The sequence below is a fragment of the Sander vitreus genome, chromosome 2 (genome assembly GCF_031162955.1).
Source record: "Sander vitreus isolate 19-12246 chromosome 2, sanVit1, whole genome shotgun sequence".
NCBI classification, from domain to species: Eukaryota; Metazoa; Chordata; class Actinopteri; order Perciformes; family Percidae; genus Sander; species Sander vitreus.
This window is the reverse complement of record NC_135856.1, coordinates 34,047,348-34,070,242: the sequence shown is the minus strand read 5'-3', so window position 1 is coordinate 34,070,242 and position 22,895 is coordinate 34,047,348. Positions and strand designations below refer to the sequence as shown.

At 43.2% G+C, this 22,895-nt stretch overlaps 1 protein-coding gene and 1 long non-coding RNA gene across 4 annotated transcripts in view; one reads left to right on the top strand and one right to left on the bottom strand.

Moving 5' to 3' along the window:
• glra3 (glycine receptor, alpha 3) overlaps positions 1–15,356 on the top strand; it is a 55,063-nt gene extending 39,707 nt beyond the window's left edge. Inside the window, exons 5-9 of one of the 3 annotated variants that reach the window (XM_078270256.1) lie at positions 3,831–3,968; positions 4,818–5,032; positions 6,761–6,910; positions 14,126–14,257; positions 15,069–15,356. In XM_078270256.1, coding sequence (XP_078126382.1) covers positions 3,831–3,968; positions 4,818–5,032; positions 6,761–6,910; positions 14,126–14,257; positions 15,069–15,356 — 923 coding nt within the window. Of the gene's footprint in view, positions 1–3,830; positions 3,969–4,817; positions 5,033–6,760; positions 6,911–14,125; positions 14,258–15,038 lie in introns of all 3 variants that reach the window. The other 2 variants (XM_078270262.1, XM_078270248.1) reach the window with 2 other exon arrangements.
• On the bottom strand, positions 9,533–10,503 carry LOC144528281 (uncharacterized). Its single transcript, XR_013502880.1, has 2 exons — positions 9,880–10,503; positions 9,533–9,739 (listed from the first exon to the last, which is right to left on the bottom strand). It is a non-coding gene; the product is annotated as an uncharacterized LOC144528281 (long non-coding RNA).
• Positions 15,357–22,895: the final 7,539 nt, after the last annotated feature.

The following is a 22,895-nucleotide window of genomic DNA, read 5'->3' as shown; positions in this document are numbered from 1 at the left end:
GGAGGGTAATGTAATGTGCAGATTGTCCCTGCTCAGGTAATCCCTTCTGTATCAGTGATATGATTATTCTTCTTTTTTATTGGACTGAAGCTGTTGGAAATGGAAAGAATGTTTTGAGGTGTGCAGTTGGTGTGACCAGCAGAACTGTAAGTGCTCACCAGGGGCAATTGTAAGATTGGTGATTAACATTTTCTTTTTCTTTTTTTTTTAAATATTTTTTATATATAACTTTTCAGGCTAATACTTGTATTTTCTGTTTGTACTAGAACATGTTTACATGCTTTAATATAATAAAAAAAACTCTTCTCATATTGCCCATGGCTGCGGCACCTGTATTCCCCCTCTGTATGAGACGCTCTGTAAGAGCGCCAGTCTCTTTAAGCCCCCTTCCTGACAAAGCCCAGTCTGCTCTGATTGGCCAGAGTGTTCCTCCGCTGCTGTTTCACTAGTTGAAGCTGGAGCTACTGCAACGGAGTATATAGCAGGACTTTGTACCGTGAAAAACACCAATAAAGGTTTCTAAACCAAATATTACACAATCGGACATGTCCCAGCGGTAAAGTCACCCGAAATTGGGGAGAAATTACCAGCATTGGCCGCCAAGACTACAGCTATCTCGCGTTAGCATGCAGTTACTTAATATTTAGCACTAGGCTAACGTTGTAATGGATTGTAATGGAACGAAGCAGCACTTTCTACCATCAAAAACAGATAAAGGCTTCTGAACCAAACACTACCCAATCGGACATGTTTCTGGAATTGGGGGAGAATTTAATGAATTGGCAGCCAAGATGACACACACACACACACACACACACACACACACACACACACACACACACACATGTTCACTTGAAGCTTATTCATTAAATTATTACCATCATTGTAGTAAGTGCAAGTTACAGTTTTTTCCAACTGCTTACACACGTTTTCAAAACTATGTCTCCTTTTTTCAAAACTCTACACACAATTCCCAAAACTGCACACACAAAATGCAAAAAGCCTCACATCTTCTTCAAAACTAAACACTCCATTCAAAATACCATAAACACATCTCAAAATGAAGCAGTTGCATCAAATGGCAAACACTTTTTTCATAATAGTAAATGTTTGGATAAACCATGTACACACTGTTGGAATTGTATGCACAAACAAAGTCTGATTGATTTGTAATGCTGAAATAGTCATTAGATAGTTGCATGCAGTATGGACGCCATTGTAAAGCTACTCAAGCAGTTGAAAAAAACTGTAAGTTCATTTGTACACCACATTTAAACACAGCTTAAGACCAAGTGCTATAAAAGAACTTTGAAATGAAATTACAACAAAAGTACAACACACACAAATATATTTGTCAACAATAACTGATATGGGACAAAGCACAGAATATATACATGACAATAGATTGAAAACTGAATGGGCCAAAAAAGGCGAGTGAATAAAAACGTGTCTTTAGTCTTGCAAATTATACCACCCCTGCTTTACTACTGTTATTAACGAGCTAACGCTAGCTTGTCATGCTTGTCAAGCTGGATAACGAGTAAATACCACACCAGCACCAGATGAGGGACGTTACGTTCCTCACTTCAAAATGGAACAAAAGTAGGATTCTGTATTGACTTTACCCTGCTGTTGAACTCCCTTCCTCCGCATCAAGGACTCCAACATGTTTACGTTTTAGGAGGTGCTGAATCATCACCGTGGTGCGCCTGTGCCATTATCTTGCAATTAACACGTTTTCGATTTATATAGTGTGAAATGCTGCCACACCTTGGATGACTTAGGTCGAGCTGATTTCTCTGCCTCCGCCATGTGTTTCAGAACAATGTTACGGGTCTCTCCGGTCTCTCTCCGTATTTCCTCTACCCCCGCTCTGCTCTTTTTTCTTTTCTTTCACTCCGCGCCGCTCCGCACGGCACTCAACTCAATTACTTTTATCTCCATGACTGAGTGGCGTGTCGCGCGACACATCGAATCGATAATGAAATTCGTTGCCAACTTTTTTAATAATCTAATTTTATCGATTTTATCAATTCATTGTTGCAGCCCTATGATTGACCCATCTCCCAGAACAAATAATCTTGGGCAGAATGAAACCTGGGTCCCTTCAATCTGACATATGTTATCATGTATGCCAGTCCAAAATTCCTAGACCTTATCACAGGACTGTAGGACATGAAGTAATTGGCCGTCTTCTCTCTGGAACACATTTCCTCATCAGCAGAGGTAGATTATGACTTATAGAGATCAGTGTAAAAATCTTAAAAAATCTTGTTGATAGCTACAATTGCTGTAAAAACAGCTTTGGATCTAGCAACAAAAATAGTGGAAGCTGATTTATTTATATAGCGAGTCATTTTCCTTCTTTGTCTCCCGATTCAACATTTTTTGTCTTGCCCTGAATAAATTAAATTCAACCTTCTAAGATATATAATATTATTATATTGGTATTTTAATTGAGTCAGGTTTCTCAGAGTCTCAAACGTCTATAAACACAATTTTTTTCAGGACAAACTGGGCTATTAGAATATTTGTGCTGCAGTGATGTCACTTGAATGTAAAAAGGTTATAAAGACAAATGAAAAAACAAAACAGAAATTATATCTCACAGATATGTATTAATATCACACACACAGCAATGCAACTCAAGCATTTCTGTTGTCTAAAACAGTTCTCCTATGTCATGGGAGTTAAACAGTGAAGAAGAAAAAAACAGAGACCGCATTTTTTTTTACGGTGTGTTCAGGGGACAGTCAGCTAGTGGATAGTGAGGAGTTGTTTGCTGTATGTGACAAAAAATGTTGTAGCCTAAAAAACGCGTGACATCGCTTAGAGCACCTTTAAGCTTTTTCATACACTCCTTGAACTCGTAAGGGTTAGGGTTAGTTAACCCCCAACCCTAACTCACGCTTCATCTGTGTGGTTTTGGAGTAATCCAGGAAAAGCATTATGTTATTGCTCCGCCAAGTCAGCTTGCCCTTGCTTCTCGCCGCCCGCAACACCAGGTCACCTTACCCATGATCTCACGAACCTCGCTAGAATGGTCCTGGGTCTGCCTCCTGCCTGGGTCTGCTGGTCCTGGGTCGGCCTCCTGTCTGGGTCTGCTGGTCCTGGGTCGGCCTCCTGTCTGGGTCTGCTGGTCCTGGGTCGGCCTCCTGTCTGGGTCTGCTGGTCCTGGGTCGGCCTCCTGCCTGGGTCTGCTGGTCCTGGGTCGGCCTCCTGCCTGGGTCTGCTTGGCGGTTCTGTGTGCACGTTCCACCTCAAATTCTCCCTCAATCATAATACTTGTTCCACTGCTGGCTGCTGACTTTTCCTTATGCAGATGGTGTGAACATGACGGCCTAAGTCTGCAGGAAAATAAAGCTGATTTTGTTTTCAACATCCTCTTAATTCTTTTTTTTGTGACAGAGTTGAAAATCAGCTTAAAACCTTGGGTTGGTCAACATCACGTGTTAAATTTGTTTTGCACCAAATCACATCACAAAAAGCGTGCAAAAGGCACTCAGATTGGCCACTTTGTGATGCGAGAGGAGATCACATGATGGGAAGCTGCAGTGACCGATTCCAGAGGCTGTAATCACTGAGTTGTGATTGTGATGGAAAATGGACTCAAGTAAAAAAAAATGAATATGAGTAAATGTTGCATTACAAGTTTGCAGCTGTCATTGTATTTATGTAAATATATATTGTCAGTCAAGTTCAGACTTGTTCTACAAGTGCTCACATCAAGTCTACAAGCTCTCGCATTTTGCACCATATGTACCTTTATATTTATGTTGCATCACGTTTTATTAATTGTTGATTATTCAATTGTGCTTTGCTTGTTTCAGTTGGTTACACCATGAATGACCTGATCTTTGAGTGGCAGGAAAATGGGCCAGTCCAAGTGGCCGAAGGCCTCACGCTCCCACAGTTCATCCTCAAAGATGAATCAGACCTCAGATACTGCACCAAGCACTACAACACAGGTAACACACACACACACACACACACACACACACACACACACACACACACACACACACACACACACACACACACACACACACACACACACACGTATGAATAGATGTGAGTGTACAGAGCAGACTAACAGGATGTGGTGTCTCTGTCATTGTGTGAATGATTCAGGTCAGAAAAGGACAGGCAGTATCCAGATTTAGAGATCTGTGGCTGCTTAATGAGCAGGCTGCAAGTCCACTTTTTGTAGCCATGCCCCTGTCTCAGTGTTTTCTAAAGACGGGCACAAAGTGAATGTCTTAAACCAAAGTTCAAGAAGTGGGGTGGTGGCACGCAGGTGATTATCATGTCGTTATAACATGTGAGCTTGTCTCTGCTGTGATTATCATGTCATTATAACATGTGAGCGTGTCTCTGCTGTCTTAATTATTATATAATTATGACATGTGAGCATGTCTCTGCCGTGTTAATTATCATGTCATTATAACATGTGAGCTTGTCTCTGCTGTGTTAATTATCATGTCACTATAACATGTGAGCTTGTCTCTGCTGTCTTAATTATCATGTCACTATAACATGTGAGCGTTACAAGTTGTGAAGTTACAGCCATGCTGTGTCATGCACTAACACAATGAGTGACACACACGAAAAGTCACATGCACTGACACTTTCTATCAACTGTTTAGGAATCTAAAGTGGAACAGCACAGATAATCACAACTCTGCTGTGATTATCATGTCATTATAACATGTGAGCGTCTCTGCTGTGATTATCATGTCATTATGACATGTGAGCATGTCTGCTGTGTTAATTATCATATCATTATAACATGTGAGTGTGTCTCTGCTGTGTTGCAGGTAAATTTACTTGTATTGAGGTGCGCTTCCACCTGGAGCGGCAGATGGGCTACTACCTGATCCAGATGTACATTCCGTCTCTGCTCATCGTCATCCTGTCCTGGGTCTCCTTCTGGATCAACATGGATGCTGCCCCGGCCAGAGTGGCTCTGGGCATCACCACGGTCCTCACCATGACAACGCAGAGCTCAGGCTCCAGGACTTCGCTGCCAAAGGTCTGTCTTTGTCTATTTCATCATTGATCTGTATCTCTAAGGTGCCCCAACACATGCATGTGTGGATGTGAGTATTTGTTGAACCTGTGATAGTCTGGCGAACTGCTTCCTCCCCCAGCGTATTCAGGGATACGCTCCAGTCTCGGGCTCACGAGATCCACACTAGTCTGCTGTCTCCGCTCCATGACAAAACCAGTAAGGCTCAGAGTTCAGACAAAAAGAGATAGAACACATAAGTGGTTGGGGTGAAGATAATTTCTTACAGAATATTATTAAACAAGTGTGATCAAGTGAGTAAGTAAGTGCCGGTGAACATGGAGTAAGAGGGTGCTGCATACTGAAAGAAAAGAGAACACAAAGCGAACAGCCCTGAGGCAGCCTGAAAGGCCGGCACATGTGGAGGGGGCGCCACATAGTCCAGCTCCAAACCTAAAACAGCTCTGTTCTCTTTCATACATCATACATGTGTGTGTGTGTGTGTGTGTGTGTGTGTGTGTGTGTGTGTGTGTGTGTGTGTGTGTGTGTGTGTGTCTCCTTTTTATTGGTGTACAGGTATGTGTTGATATGTCTGTGTCAGTGACCACGAGAGGAGGAGTCCCTCAGTCTGTTCTGCTCTTTTGTATGCATGAGAGAAGAAATGGAGCACTTTGTTACATAACCCTTATCAGCACACCATCTCTCACTCACACTGTACACATCCAGCTCAACAACATGGCTCAGGGTGTGTGTGTGTGTGTGTGTGTGTGTGTCTGTCTGTTTAGAGATAGGAGGTTTCTCATGTTTTCAGTGCTGCAGTACAGAACTTTGCACTCCAGTATGTAACACACGTCTGAATAAGTCATTATTTCATAAAGAAATGAGCTTGTATCACTTTGACACCACAAACATCAGTGGCACCGTGTGTGTGTGTGTGTGTGTGTGTGTGTGTGTGTGTGTGTGTGTGTGTGTGTGTGTTTGTTTGGTTGTGTGTATGTGTGTGTGCAAATATAAATTGGATAGAAAATAACGGGACATACATTCGAAGAATTGAAATGAACGTTGGTATAAAAATATTTGAATTTTATTGCTGTGAGATAGAAAGTAAGTCAGATCAAGACTTTAGTTGTCAGTGCAGTTGTTAACATATTGGATCCCACTCTGTTGGTAGGGTTTGAGATGCAAGGGAAGTAACAGACTGACTATCTTGAAGATGTAGTTATTTCACACTAGGGCTGGGCAATATATCGATATTATATCGATATCATGATATGAGACTAGATATCGTCTTAGATTTTGGATATCGTAATATCGTAATATGGCATAAGTGTTGTCTTTTCCTGGTTTTAAAGGCTGCATTACAGTAAAATGATGTCTTACCAGACTGTTCTCAGACTTTTCTATTATTTGCCTTTACCCACTTAGTCATTATATCCACATTACTGATGATTTGATTATTTATCAAAAATCTCATTGTGTAAATATTTTGTGAAAGCACCAATAGTCAACACTACAATATTGTTGCGGTATCGATATCGAGGTATTTGGTCAAAAATATCGTGATATTTGATTTTCTCCATATCGCCCAGCCCTATTTCACACATAAAAAAAATAGTCAAAATTGGACTGACTGACTGATTAAGAGAACTAATGGCCATCTCTAACGTGACTAAATCCTAAGTTTACTAGTGGTCAAAAACATCTATACACAGGCCTCTGGTAGTTGACGTGTGTGTGTCTGTGTGTTCACAGGTCTCTTATGTGAAGGCCATAGACATCTGGATGGCAGTGTGTCTTCTCTTCGTCTTCTCAGCACTGCTGGAGTACGCCGCTGTCAACTTTGTGTCGAGGCAACATAAAGAGCTGCTGCGATTCAGAAGGCAACACAAGACCAAGAGCAAGGTACACACACATCTTCCAACACCATCTGTATGTGCACACAGTGTTCACATGTACACAAACACCTTTGGACTTGACTGAGTCTGCTGTTCTCGCACCTCTGGTTTGAGGCTGCCACCTTGTGGTGGCATGCTGCTCCACTTTAGATTCCTGATGTGCAACAGTAGATAGAAAGTGTCAGTGCATGTGACTTTTCATGTGTGTGTCACTCATTGTGTTAGTGCATGACACAGCATGGCTGTAACTTCATCTCCGTGCTTTTATAATTGGCTTTTATAATTAGTTGGTTGTATTATTTCTGTGACAGTCAGTGTCAGTGATTCAGACATCTGCGGCTCCACATTCCGTCAACAACAAAAATGTTAGTTTGTCGTAGTCTGGCTCAGAAGGAGAACTTAGTTAAAACAAGTTTTAAGCTTGTAGAATTAAATTGAAATATATATATATATATATATATATATATTAGGGCTGTCAATCGATTAAATATTTTAATTGCGATTAATCACACCGTTAACTCAAGATATATTGCTAAGTAGGGGTGTCACGATTCTCCAAATCCACGATTCGATTACATTTTCGATTCTAAGGTCACGGTTCGATTTAATTCTCGATTTTTACTTCTTTTTTTTTTAAAGCACAGGTTGCTATGCCATTTTTAGACTAGACTTTTATGCAATATAATATCTGACCTTTGTTCGCAATGTACCACGCTACATTGTCAAATTTAAAACATTTCTTAACAACATAATGTAACAATAACTTCATATCTTCAGTCAATTGGAAACTTGACAATTTGTCATTAAATTAAAAAGAAAAAAAAAGTTTGCCGACTGAGGGCAGACGCCCAGCGGTGTTTGGTGTTTTAAGCCCCCAATGTCGTCTTCCAGGCAGCGTTGCCTAGCGACCTAGTTTAATAACTCTGGATTCGGTGAATGTTAACAATGTTAAAAACGTGACGTTTTAAACAAGGACCCTTTAAGTGTTCGGGCTGGTAAGTTGATGTAAACCCTAAAAAAAATCCCGCTGAAATATAGAAGTTTCTTTCGCCATGCGAAGTCTATGTGAAAAGTCTTTCTGGGCCATGGGGTGCAGTACCACCGTTATCTGCTAAACTCATAGTGGCTTTAAGACATGGCGCTCTTCCTGGGGGCTTGGTTAGGTGCCTTTAAGACGATGGTTCCAGCGCTGCCTTGAAGGCTTGGTTGGGGGCTTAAAACACCATCGAGCCAGCACAGCGGTCTTAGCAGCTGAGCAGACAGAGAGGGCGACTCGGTAGTCCGCTAACTTGTTGCTCTCTCTAATATAACCAATATAAGCTGCGCTGTTTAGGCTACAACATGTTCATGCAGGCTGAAATTCAACCTTGCGGTTTTGTTGGGATTAAGCTATAAACAGAAGGAAACTCCGCTAGCTGCTAGGCTAATGTGCAATGGTAAACACAGAATATGGTACACGCACATAGCAGAGCTTGCAAACTGCGGCTTTTTTGTCAACAACGTGAACATTGTCAACATAACTCACTGAAAATCCAAAATACTTCCACACTCTTTCAGTGAAAGAGGAGGGGGTTCAAGTTCTGTCGATGGGTCTCCTGCATTTCTTCGCAGCACTTCAACACGTGTGTTATTTTCTGCTTGTCAAGCCGACCGGACGTGACATGGGGGCGTGGCAGTATCGACGATTCCATTTTTTATGGTTTCATTTCGGTCGATTTCAATTTTCAATCGAAATCGTGACACCCTTATTGCTAAGTCATGTCACATTTTTTATCTGTTGTGTACTTACTTATGTACTCACTAGCAAGGACCACACCATCAACAATATACGTTCAATGATTTAGGTGTTCTGGGATGCCGTTACAGGAGGCCGAAGTAGCAGCTTCGATCCATATTAATCTTTATTTCAGACTCACAAGTAGGTCCATATCAAAAATATATATAAAAGAAATATATAAAAATATATAAATATACATACAGTACATACAAAATACATCTGTCAATTTAAGGATTTGTGTGCACGTTGTCATGCCAGTGTTTCTTGAGTTTAGATGAGAATCGAACGCAGTTCTTCCTAGGACTTGTTAGAGCCTCTATAATGCTGTTTTCTGACTCATCCAAAAGACACAAATGTATACATTAATTGCCTCAATAGTGCCTCTCATGTAGAAACACCAGCATTTACAAACAACTGGCTGGCACTATGACGTCTGGGGACTCGAAGCAGCAGCCTCATTGCATCATTATATGCATGCCACAGTGAGTCTGCGCAGACTACTTTTCCTGTAGCTCCACCAGAGATGAGCTGTATACATCAGAGTACAGAAAGCTCTAAATAAGTTACATTTTACAGTTGCAGAACACATACTAAACTTGTGAAGCAATATGTTGGCCTGAGCATACAGTTTACAGCACTGTCTGTATATGTCTCTGTCATCATTATAAAATGACCAAGATATTTTATTTCCACTGGCTCAGATTATGGAAAACAACAAAATAAGTTACCATAGTTATGCGGACAACACACAAATTTACATAACCGCCAGGGGACTATAGTCCAATACAACAACTGTGTTAAGGCTGTGGCTAAGACCCAGAACACAGAGGATCATGACACGGACACAGAGAGGAAGTTTTAAGTGTCTTTTAATGAATGTTCACAAAAAAGGCAACGAAGGCAGGGACAGCTTGCAGCGCTGGTGGTGGGGACAGGATAGCAGCGGGCAAAGCAGAGTGTAGTGTGTCCAAAACGTTCACAGGGATCCCAGCTGAGGGTCGCACGGCAGAGAGGCGAGGAGCTGGTAGAACAACGGCAAACAGGTGTAGTAGTGGCGGTCTGAATCAAGAGAGGAGAAACAGATCAGTGCGGAGCACGAGGAACAAAAAGAAAGGCAAAAAACTTACAGCAGAAAAAAATCGAGGCAACAATTTATGGGACTCTGTCCGGAGAGGAACATTTTTGGAAGAGAGCCATACCTTTTGCCCAAGCTGAAACAGGGGTGCAGGGGTCCTGTGCCTGTCTGCCACCATCTTATTCCGTTCGGAGGTCCGCAGCAAGGCCTCCCGGGCATCACTCCAAACGTTACGGCAACGGCGAAGGTTCTCCTGGACCGAAGGAACCGCCAACTCCCTCTCTTGAGCAGGAAACAGGGGGGGGCTGGTAACCCAGGGCTACCTCGAAAGGAGAGAGGCCAGTGGCAGGGGAGATGTTTGGCCCATGAAGTCGGATGCTGAGCAGCCACACAACGAAGAGACGCTTCTAAATCTTGATTCGCTCTCTCCGTCTGTCCGTTGGATTGAGGATGAAAACCTGATGACAGACTAACAGACGCACCTAGAGCAGCACAGAACACTTTCCACACCCGAGAGATAAACTGTGGGCCTCTATCAGAAATGATGTCCACAGGTATTCCATGGGGACGGAATACACGTTGGACTAAGAGGTTCTCTGTCTCACTGGCCAGATCGTTCTGTTAAGGCTGTGGCTAAGACCCAGAACACAGAGGATCACGACACGGACACAGAGAGGAAGATTTAAGTGCCTTTTAATGAATGTTCACAAAAAAGGCAACGAAGGCAGAGAGGCGAGGAGCTGGTAGAACAGTGGCAAATGGCAAACAGGTGTAGTAGTGTCGGTCTGAATCAAGAGAGGAGAAACAGATCAGCGCGGAGCACAAGGAACAAAAAGAAAGGCAAAAAAAACGTACAGGAGTTACAACATAGTACAACAACTGATAGCCAAGTTACCACTTTGGTAATCGTAACGATCTGGCGCCGAACACAGGTTCCAGCCAGGCTAAATACTGCAGCCGTGATTAGGAGAATCAGCAACAGCTGGGCAGATGAGATTGAAGAATTGCCAGCAGCAGTGCAGGTAGGTAGATCACCCGGCCACGCCCCTTGACCTACATTCCGCTGCTCCAGCAAAACAGATAGAGAGGGAAAAGGGGAGAGAGAAACAGACACAAGCACCCCAAGGACAGCTGTCCCACAACAAACTGATTAGGTGCATTGAACAAATTAACGACTGGATGTGCCAGAACTTTCTAAAATTAAATGAAGAAAAAACTGAGGTGGTTGTTTTTGGAGCAAAAGAGTAACTACTAAAAGTGAGCGCTCAGCTTCAATCAACAATGTTAAGAACAACAGACAAAGCCAGAAATCTTGGTGTAGTCATGGACTCAGACCTGAATTTTAACAGCCACATTAAAACAATTACAAAGTCAGCCTATTATCACCTCAAGAATATTTCTCAGTATGTCTCAGCAGGATTTGGAAAAACTTGTCCATGCTTTTATCTTCACTAGACTCGACTACTGTAACGGTGTCTTTACAGGTCTCCCTAAAAAATCAATCAGACAGCTGCAGCTGATTCAGAACGCTGCTTCTCGAGTCCTCACTAAGACCAAGAAAGTGGATCACATCACTCCAGTTCTGAAGTCTTTACCCTGGCTTCCTGTGCCTCAAAGAATTGATTTCAAAATAATCCTGCTGGTTTATAAAGCACTAAACAGTTTGGGGCCAAAATACATTTCTGATCTGCTACTACTTTTTTCGCCCAGCAGTTTTCCTCGGATTAGGGTGGCACCTAAATCATGGTTGCAGTCCACCGCCACAGAAAAAGCAGACATAGAGGAAGTGACACTGAGACATGGTGCAAGTTATTGCAAATGCTCGAGCTCCTTGGGACAAAATGGGTCTGCCTCTTTTGTTGATGCTTTTTGGCACTGGGAAGATAACGGATGGGGTTGATGATGCTTGCTTTGGAGGTAAGGGTGCTAGAGGAGCTGTTGATAAGAGAGGAAATGCTGAAGCTCTTGTGTGAGCTTGCTGTGGCTTAGCATGGGCAGGAATGAAGCAAGAAGAGGCTGGGTGGGACGGAGCAACACAGGGAGCATGATAAGGCTGTGTGGTCAGCAAAGATGCGGCAGTAGAACTCGTTATTGAGAGTGCTCCAGATTGTATTTTCGTTGAATTTCTGGAGGCGGGCTGCAGCTTCGGAGCTGAAGTGGATATGGTATTGGTAAAAACCATTACCTCCAAAACAGAGGGCCAGATTGAGAATGATTATCATGCAGTCATCCATTTCTTTCTGGCGGCTGGGGAATTGTAAGCACATACATTGGCTGGGACTGGAGAAGGACTAGGAATTAGTGCCTTGGGAGGACGAAAGGGAGGGTTAGCAATGGTCAGGGGGAAGTTACTAGTTGGCCGCTGGGCTTGAACGGGTTGAGAAGGAAGACCGGAGTATATTAGAAAGGGGGCTTGTTGTTGTGAAGGGTGTGAAGGAAAGTTAGCTGTTGGCATCCCGTTGCCATGAGCTCCAACTGATCCAAGGGGCCCAGGCAGAAGCAAACTGCTGCTGTTACTGGGTGTAGGCAGTAGGGCCGGCCGGCATCTTGGTGCTGGGTGCCCCAGCTAGAACTAAATGGTGCAGTTGTTGGTAGTGTGCAACGGGGCGGTGGGCACCAGCATCGCGGTGCTGGGTGCCCCAGCTAGAGCTAAATGCTGCAGTTGTTGGTAGTGTGCTGCAGGGGGCGGCAGTATCCCGGTGCTGGGTGCCTCAGCTAGAGCTGAATGCTGCGGTTGTTGGTAGATGGCAATGGGGGGGACAGCATCTAGTCTAGCTAACTGTCTCAATTTACCCTGTAGAGATCTGAGGAGCAGTCAACAATAGTCCTCATGATTCCACCAAATTTACAATTCCAGTGGAAGGAAACAGAAAATACATGCATCCGGCAGAATTTCCTGCAGCACTGGAGCTATCCCGGAAGTGGAACGCGAAGGGTATAGTCTACTCGCTTCCTGGATAAACTTTGGATGGTGGAAAGCGGGGTTTCGGCATGGCAGATGTTCATCTTCTGTAGCTAAAGCTGCTTGCGATGACTGTAAACTAAGGACTTCTTCATTTTGTACGTCCTGGTTCCGTACAAAAAGATCGCCGTCCAAGGGAGACAGTGAGATGGTGCCCATGCTGGAGATGAGGTGAGTAGTAGTAGGTGGTGTTGTTACCAAATGTTTAGTAACTCTCCTTACTTGAAGCATTCGTAGAGGTGTTTGTTTGCTCTTGATGTGATGCAGAATGCAATGAAGAATCAAGAGCGGAACAGGAGTGGGTTCGACTGTATTTATAGAAATGCAGGAAGGGAATTGATTGAGGCGTGGTCCTGTTCCTGAAACTCTGCTAGGTAACTTCAATTAAAAGGGATAATTTTCATGTTTTAAGTTGAGCCAGATGGCAGAGGGCAGGTTTGGTGTTCACCTGGAAGAACACTTTCTGCTAGCCATCCACAGTGTTACTGCTGCATAACTTCCTGATTTCCCAAACTACGGAGCGGCCCGAGTCCCAAAACACAGAAGGCACGTGCCTCAATAGCGCGTCAAAATAATTAGTGGTATTAAAAGGAATTTGCATTAACTCTGTATTATCGCATTCATTTTGACAGCCCTAATACATATATATTTTCTCTCAGTGTGCAGTATAATTATCTACCCAAAAACTGGTATTAAATGGTTGTGAAACTAGTTACAGGTAAAATATCACCTTCACAGATACTAATGGAATTATTGATTGATGTAAGACCTGTACTGATCTGATTACAATTTATAAAAACAGGTCAGTATATGACTGAATTAATGTTGAAGAAATTATCAAAAAAATGGGTTGAAACAACTCTAGTAATGAGTAAAGAGCTCATGCAAAAGAGCTTCAGTCTGGTCTGAATCATCCTGTGGGATTTACCAGCTGTCAACCACAAGTTATCTGTATTGTTAGTGTATATTTCCAGATACAAATACAGATATCTGTATCTGTGTATATTGTGTAGGATGTGTTGCTGTGTGTTGTTGCCCACTGGTCAAAAGTAAAAAGTAGTGAGAAGTAGAGCTGCAGTTTAAATTGATTAGATGGATGTGGATGCGTAGAGAATGAGATAAAATCAAAAACACAATACACCCAAGAAAAGGGATGTAAACATCTTACATCTTCTGATGTAAACAAGCCAAATAATGCTTATTCAAGATAACCTTAATGAAGAAAAGTCAAATGGAAGAGATGGGGATGCAACAGAGCAACACATAAGTCATAAATCAGTTTTATTATTATTTGTACACATTGGTTGACTGAATGACTGGCTGTCCCAGCCCTGTTGTTGGATGCTATATGTTTTTTGTCCTTTTGGTTTGTGTGTGTTGATGCTGGTGTGCATGCTGTCGACTGTAGAGCAGTGGAGCTGCAGTCGATCCACAGGAGCTTGCTGATTCCCTTCATCGTGTTAATGTTGACAACAGCCTCAAACCAGCAGAGCCTCCTAATGGATCTCTGAACAACATCTGCACCAACAACCACAGCAGGGTAACTAATATCTGCACCAACAACCACAGCAGGGTAACTAACATATGCACCAACAACCACAGCAGGGTAACTAACATCTGCACCAACAACCACAGCAGGGTAACTAACATCTGCACCGACAACCACAGCATTGTAACTAACAGCTGCACCAACAACCACAGCAGGGTAACTAACATCTGCACCAACAACCACAGCAGAGTAACTAACATCTGCACCAACAACCTCAGCAGGGTAATTAACATCTGCACCAACAACCACAGCAGAGTAACTAACATCTGCACCAACAACCACAGCAGGATAACTAACATCACAGAGAAAGATAAAGAGAGAGAGAGAGAGAGAGAGAGAGAGAGAGAGAGAGGGAGACAGTGTGTGTGTGTGTGTGTGTGTGTGTGTGTGTGTGTGTGTGTGTGTGTGTGTGTGTGTGTGTGTGTGTGTGATGATTATTCAAACTTCCTGTAGGTTGGGAGTCACTGGCAGAGCTTTTACTGATGCTCCACTCCAGACTGAGAACACTTCTGTACAGTACTCATTGTCAGGCAACAAAATACAGAGCATACATTCTAAGGCAAATATGTGAACTTAGAATGGTTAGTTTTTAAATTCCTAAAGACATCAGGTGTGAATAAATCTGTTCTGCAGTAACCAATCCAATGCCATATATATATATATATATATATATATATATACTTGTATATATATAAACAAAGACGTTTATCAATGTAAGCCTTGTTCAGTGACAGTCTGTGAAGAGAATAATAAGTTTTATCTGACCTGTGAGCCGCCCTCCTCTTCCTTGTCTCTCCAACAGGAAGGGGAAGTACACGAGAGCAGACTGACCTCCACTCCAAGCAAGAACAAGGACACGAAGGCCAGTGCCAACAATGCTGTTACTGTACTAAACACCCAGAATGCACCTAGAGCAGCAGCAGGTGGAGGGGGGAAAAGCATTGAAGAGATGAGGAAATTATTCATCGACAGAGCCAAAAAGATTGACACTGTGTCAAGGGCCGGCTTCCCTCTGGCCTTCCTCTTCTTCAACATCTTCTACTGGGTTCTTTATAAGATCCTTCGATACGAAGATGTACTCAAGCAATAGAGAAAGAAAGAGCATGTGAGCACACACACACATCCTTCTACCTCTATTCATACGAGGACACTTCATTGACCACTTTCCCTTTCCTTAACCCTGACCTATAGGAGCATTCAGGATGACCTCACCTTTTCAAAACGCTCCTGATTCTGAAGGCGTAAAGCTCATATTAGTTCTCACAAATAATGTAGAAAAGAATCAACGCTGAGTAAATCAAAGAGTACAAACTGCACTGACAGAATGATGAGATTATTTTTCTAAGAGACTGACTGTGGAGAACCATGTCTGAAATTCAGACACTGTCACACAGTGTCTGAATTTCAAAAGTCTGGAACAGTATGCAGAAACCTATCCAGCATGTGGATACATCCTATAGTCAAAGAGCCAGTATACACTGACAAGTTAAAGACAATGTCCCACTAATGAGTGATGTGGCCCATCGGGATCCAAATCTATGACTTTAATATTAGAATCATTAATCTGCTGAGGAATGGAAGAACCCAACAGGTGATAAAAGATAGTTGTTTTAGTGTGACACTAAAAATAGAGATTTAAACCAAACAAATATCTGGTCACATTTACACACTAGATAAGATAATCATAGCAGCTATGTGGAACTCTTTCATTGTAAGTGCTCATGTATGATGAGACATACAGTATTTAGTTGAACAATCTAGATGGTCCCTTAGCCTCTAAGTGTGACAGGATGCTCTGACGAAGCAGCTACACAATAATCTATCAGTCTCAGGGATCCTGTCAGAGAACAAAGCCAGTGTGAAAGCCAATGACCAGGTACTGGCGTCTGAGTGGAGGGAAACAGGCAAACTTCTCCTGCTCGCCTCAACCCAGACAAACACTTTCTCTGCAAAAATCCAAAGATGAGAAGTTTAAGCTAAAACGCTCAGCACAAGTTCAGATTTCATACAAAATGTCCCTATCATTGACTAAAAACACATATGTGTTCTTGAGCTTTAGATATCTTATCTAAATGGAGCCATAGTTAAAATGTTATCTATTATCCGAACAGCACACATCACATTCATATTTTTCGGAAGCTGCTAAAGGCCAGAGAGACTTTGAGAAGGCTCCAAACAGAAAAGTAACAGACAGCAGCGAGCTTTGGACCGGCCAGATTCATCTCCACCAATCACAGGGGACTATAGCAGCATGTGTGCACATGCACACAACACAAAACCTTTGGAAGCTTATGTTTACTTGGACCTACAATATTATTTAGATTATAATATATTCAGAAAAGATGATCAGGATCAAGGGTTATAAGACAATTACCATCAAGATGCACAGATTTGCTTAAGTTTCAGTTTTCCTCTCACTAACTTTGTTAAGTAACATTTGTTAGTACATTTGTGACATGCATGCTTTTCTCACTTTGATTTAGGTATACATATCTGTGTACGTAAATACCTATTTGGTAAATCACAGCCACGTAAGCAATTGTAATATTATAAAACTTCCTCATATTTGAGCCAACGGGATTCTTATTGTGGTTATCTTCCTGAGGACCAAGAGTGTGCAGCTCTTTACCATGCCTCTTGGTTTATGGGATGCATATTACTCAGACAAAAAAACTGGCGTGCTCAACTCTTTAGAGTGTAACAGGTGCCGACCCAAAAATCATATAACTGGCAACAAAAAAACAGTAGCCAGGAACCTGCCATGGATTCTCACACAGCTGATCCAGATAATTTAACCTTTGTTATTTATTTTTGGCCTTTAATTGTCAGGATAGATGGAAAACAGGAAAGGGGAGAGAGAGGAGCAGGTAATGCAGCAAAGGGCCGTGGGTCAGACCCAGCCCACACTCCACTGGGCCAGCTAGTGGGTTGATGAGATAATCAAAGACAAACACTAGTCAAAGAATAGGAGCAAAAAGGTATTAAGATAACATGAGAGGACAAAGATCATATTTTGTCCTTCTGTAGATCAATGGACATTGCATTTGCAGATAGAAACTGCATGGATGTTGCCCTTGTTGAAAAGGATTAAATAAAATTTAATTTTAGTAAGGTGTTTAAAAGTAGGCTAGTTCACAATTTGCACGTTATAACTTATTTGAATATGCTACCGTTACTGCCATAGACTGTAAAAAACTAAAGAAAAAGAGTTTACTGCCGCTCCCTCACACTCAGAATTGATGAAATTTGGAAATGATCATTGGACCAACGCCATGTCAATCTTGTATTCTGGTTGTTGAATGGTTGGAGCATCATATTGGTTGTGGCCAATAACAGAGGAGCATTAAAAACATGAACAACATTAAATTAATACAGGAGATCCCGCCCAACGGAGGACAGCAGGAACCTGTCCCCCATGTCCCCCTGCTCCTATTCTTTGACTAGTGTTTGGGCAGACAGACGGACGGATGAATGGATGAACAGGCAGGCAGGCAGACAGACAGACGGGCAGACAGGCAGACAGACATACATATTACTCTAAATGTAACTTTCAATTCTTAAGTTGACTAATATATTCTCATTGAAGGGACATTTCTGAGTCATTAAGGGCGGTTATTAGGAGAATGTTCAGTGAACCAGATGTGTTTGTTGGTTGACACACTTGCAGTACTTACACACTGGTGTATCATTACACAGGTGTGAACTGTGCACTATAATGCACAACCCCCATGAAGGGGGGGGTACCATCATTTGTACTGTCATTGGTGGAGATGACCTCTATAATCATTGAGTCTACGACGAAATAGACTTGCAAACTTGCCTTATTTTTGAAAGCAGTCCAACTCTTGGTTAGTCAGCCGAAGCAGTCCTCCAAACAAACATTGGTAGTTGATTAAAAAATGTTTTCTCCACACAAAGTATAAATGTGATCAGCATATTTCATGGAACTTTGTAAAATATCTTGGAAGTTACACTTGTCCAAACTGGAAAGGGTTCAATCTCTGGAGAGCATGAGTGTGAGCTGTTTAATAGTCACGAGTTGTTAAGATATATTGCCATATGATCAATTAACATTACCATCTTCAGGTTTCTGATGCTAGTGAGGCAATCCGTGTTTCCTTAAAACTGCCAAAAACTCACAGTATCCCTTTAAGAGCACCACAAAGTGGTTTTACTGAAGATGCTATATCCATGTTTCTTTCTGTATATTTTGATCAAATGTCCAGGGGTCTCATTTATAAAACTGTGTGTAGGATCCTTACTATAAAAGAAAAAGAAAAAAACTTCTCAGACGTTCAGGAATTGCTGCAAATTGACTTACAATGTCGGCCTGTTCTTGCACAGTGTAGGGAAACCTGATCTATAACTACATGTATTAAAAATACGTCCAAAACGGCAGGCATTACGGCACTCGGGGACAGCTTCGATATACCAGATGTATATAATAAGATTTCACAGAACTATATATTATATCTAAACAAGCCTTAGTGATAAAGTTGAAGATTATATATGTTGAAATATATGAGGAGTCCTTACTTTGTGAATCCAAGCAGTTGTGTTTATTTATAAACTTCCATAAACCATGTGGAACTTATTCTGTCAAAGTACCAGGCGACATCTTACAACCATATACAACTTGGCGGGGGGGCTGTGCACACGGAACTAGAATCCCACTGCACATGTGCACTTCCTTAAGTATGGTGTCTCGTAGCGTCCATACAGAGAGCGAACATAATAATTCACCAGAATTATCTACATCCCCTTTCTTTAGTTTGTGCTTTCTATAGAGAACAAAATGAAAGGCTAGGCATTAACAAGCAAATAATAGCATGGCTGTTATTTTAAACTGGTAACGTCGTTGTAGAGAAGGAAAATTAATAGCAGTTTCAAACAACCATCTTCAAATATACTCGAACAGTAATCAAACAAATTATACTCCCATTTTGCAAGACATTCCAACATGCATAGGTGAACATACAAACAAAGTCCCTTAGAGTCCAGTGCGAATTCAGGCTTTTTTTTTTTTTTTTTTTCTTTTTTTTTTTTTATAGCTTATTATTATAGTCAATGTTCATTGTTCATATTTTGGATTTGGCCTGCAAATGCGACCTGAGCGTGTCACATACAGAGAGGTACCTTGTGCTACCTTTGTAGGAGAGTGAGCTGCAGGCCTCTGTTGCTCACTGGTGGATCGCTGAGGTCTTACCGGAGTCACACGAGGTGTCTGTGGCGTGGGAGGGAGGCTGCCTGGTGTAGCTGGGTCGGCATATTGACGATTGAGGTCTGCAGGGTCGACCTGTCGTGGTGGTGGCTCAGCGACGGGAAGGATGTGACGGCGATTTCTCCTGTAGGTCCCTCCATCGGACTCGATGATGTAGGAGCGTGGTTCCTTGCACCTTCCTTTCACAGTGCCCAGACGGTCGTGTCCCTTGGTGGTCTGCATCCTGATGACTTGTCCCTCTGCGAGCGGCTGTAGTGGGCGGCTTGATGCGTCGTAGTACTGCTTTTGGGCGAGTCTTTTATTCTGGAGTAGGGCAGTGACCTTCTTTGTGTTTTTCGGGGCTGGCTCTAACAGTCTGTTGCTGACAGGAAGAGCTGAGCGTATCTGTCGTGACATCAGACATTCTGCAGGTGAGCCCAATGCTTGGTCACGGGAAATATTTCTGATGTTAAGCAGATTTAGGAAGACGTCAGTCCCATCTCTGTGAGATTTCTCCATCAGTTGTTTGGCACTGCGGACCGCCCTTTCTGCCAATCCGTTCGACTGTGGATACTCCGGACTGCTGGTAACGTGGCTAAAGTCCCACTGCTTGGCAAAGTCTTTGAAACGTTGGCTGGTGTACTGCCTCGCATTGTCTGTGATGAGGGTGTGAGGCGTGCCGTGAACAGAGAAGTGTCTTTTCAGCTTTGTGAACACAGCTACTGAGGTTGCGTCACGGAGGAGGTCAATTTCATACCATCCCGAGTATGAGTCTACCAGCACCTGGTATTGTTGTCCGTGCCACTCAAACATATCAGTAGCCACTGTGGACCATGGCAAGACTGGAACTGGATGTGGTTGTAGAGGTTCCTTCTGCTGATGTGGTCTTGTGCTATTGCAGACGGAGCACGACAGCAGCTCCTCTGTAATGTCGTTGTTCATCGTCGGCCAAAAAACTGTGCTCCTGGCTCTGCGCCTGGTTGACTCTATGCCTGGGTGACCTCTGTGGATGATGTTGACGTATTCCCTGTATAGAGAGTGGGGAATTACTGTTCTGTGGCCCTTGATAACTATCCCATCCTCCACTACCAACTCGTCTCTGTAAGGGAAGAACGGACGAATGGAAGGGTGGACGCTGCGTTCTTTGCCAGGCCATCCTCGGTGGATGACTGTGCTGAGAGTCTGTAGCACCTGATCCTGTGCTGTGTGGGTCCGGAGCTCCTCTAGCCTGTTAGTGGAGATGAAACTAACAGACATCACCTCAAACATGTCATCTGCAGCTTGACTTTGTGAGATAGTTTTGTTTGGAGCTCATGATAGGGTATCTGCTAGGTACATGTGCCTACCCTTCTTGTAGACTAGTGTGATGTCATAGGCCTTTAACTGCAGTAACATCCTTTGCAGTCGGGCAGGAACAGTGTGGATGGGCTTCTTCAGGATTGTGACGAGGGGTTGGTGGTCTGTTTCAATGACCGTAGGCTTCCCATACACGTAATCCCTGAATTTGGTGCATGCAAACACCACTGCCAACAGCTCCTTTTCGATTTGAGCATATCGGGTTTCTACGTCTGTGAGCGTGCGAGACGCGTAGGCAACTGGTCTCCCATCCTGCAGACATGCAGCACCAAGTCCGTAACATGACGCATCACAGGTCAGTGTGACTGGTTTTCGTACGTCGTAATAGGATAGAATCGGTGAGCTGGATAAGCATGACTTGAGACGGTCGAACGCCTGCTGACGCTGTGGAAACCAACACCACGCAGTGTCCTTGTGTGTGAGCTGTCTCAGAGGTGCAGCAATATCACTGGGATTTGGGATGAACTTCCCAAGGTAGTTCACCATGCCAAGGAATCGCTGCATGGCTGTTACATCCTGAGGGACTGGCATGTTTGTGATCGCCACAGTTTTTGCGGGGTCGGCTTTGAGGCCCTCCTTTGTGAATATGTGACCCACATAACAGACCTGGTCCAAGCGGAACTTGCACTTGAGAGGGTTTAGCCTGAGGTTTATCTCTCGTGCCCGGATGAGCACTTTTTTTAGGTTGGCCGTTGTGTTCTGCGACATCACGGCCTCCTATGATGATGTCATCAACTATAATGGCACACGGATACCCTGCGAATAGCTGTTCCATTGAACGCTGGAATACCTCGCTCGCTGAGTTTATGCTGAATGGCATGCGGAGGAATCTGTAGCGCCCGAAAGGCGTGCTGAATGTGGTCAGCAATGATGACTTGTGGTCGAGCTTTATTTGCCAGAATGAGCTTTTTGCATCTAGCACAGAGAACACTGTAGCACCTGACATCTGGGTAGCAACATCCTCTACGTTGCGCATTGGATAGTGAGGTCTCTTCAAGGCTGTGTTGAGGTCCTTTGGATTGATGCACAGCCTGATTTCCTGTTTGTCCTTTTTGTGTGCTGCAACCATGGAAGAAACCCAGTCTGTAGGTTCAGAAACTGTTGTTGGTTATGATGCCTTTGTTCTGCATGCTGTTGAGCTCAGCTTTGACTCGTGCTTGCATTGCCACCGGGATGCGGTGTGCTGGACGAACTACTGGTTGTACCGCCAGATCCAGTGTCATGGAGTATGTAATAGGGAGTTCTCCAAGCTCGTCACTAAACACGTCTTTGTATAGTACCTGGATCTGTTTGGTAAAATCAGCATTGCTCTCGGTGCTGACATGATGAACATGTGGGCTCATTGTGACAATTCCTAAACGCACACACGCACTAAATCCCAGTTGTGGCCCTACGTCTCGGTCCACTAGGAAAAAGGGTAATGTGTGTTGCTGTCCATCTAAACAACAAGGCAGTGTGACTATGCCTATAGTCTCTAATTTGCTGCCTCCATAAGCCACTAGGTTGGCATTCTTGCTGTGTTCCACAGGCCACTTTCCATTAGCCAGCGATTGGAAAGTGTCTTTTGACATTATATTGCACTTTGCACCTGTATCAACCTTCATCTCGACTGGCCGGTCGTGTACATGCAGTGTAACAAATCCTTCATCTTGATCCTCTGTTTGGGGATTTATAGTGTCCACTTTGACACCATCCACATAGAAAGTGTTATCACTGCTACTGTTATCGGGCTCTTTTAGCTCTAACTGGCGAACCGATTTTCTGCAGTCCCCCCTCTTTACGTAGCCTTTGTTTCATAGCTTTGGCTGTGTGACATGGACTTGCAGCATTTTTTTGTAATGATTGAATTTTTTACAGTTATGGCATTGCTGCCTGAATGCAGGACATTTGTCTTTCTGTGCTGCGTGGCTGCCTCCACAGTTACTGCAGTTTGTAATGGATTTTGCCTCACGCTGGCCTACTTGAGGTTTATGTCTTGACCTGTGGTGCCACCCACTTGAGTTTGGCTGAATTGCGTCAACAGTGGTGGCTGTTTGGGGCTGGGCTAGAGCCTTGTTACTCTCCTCAGTTATT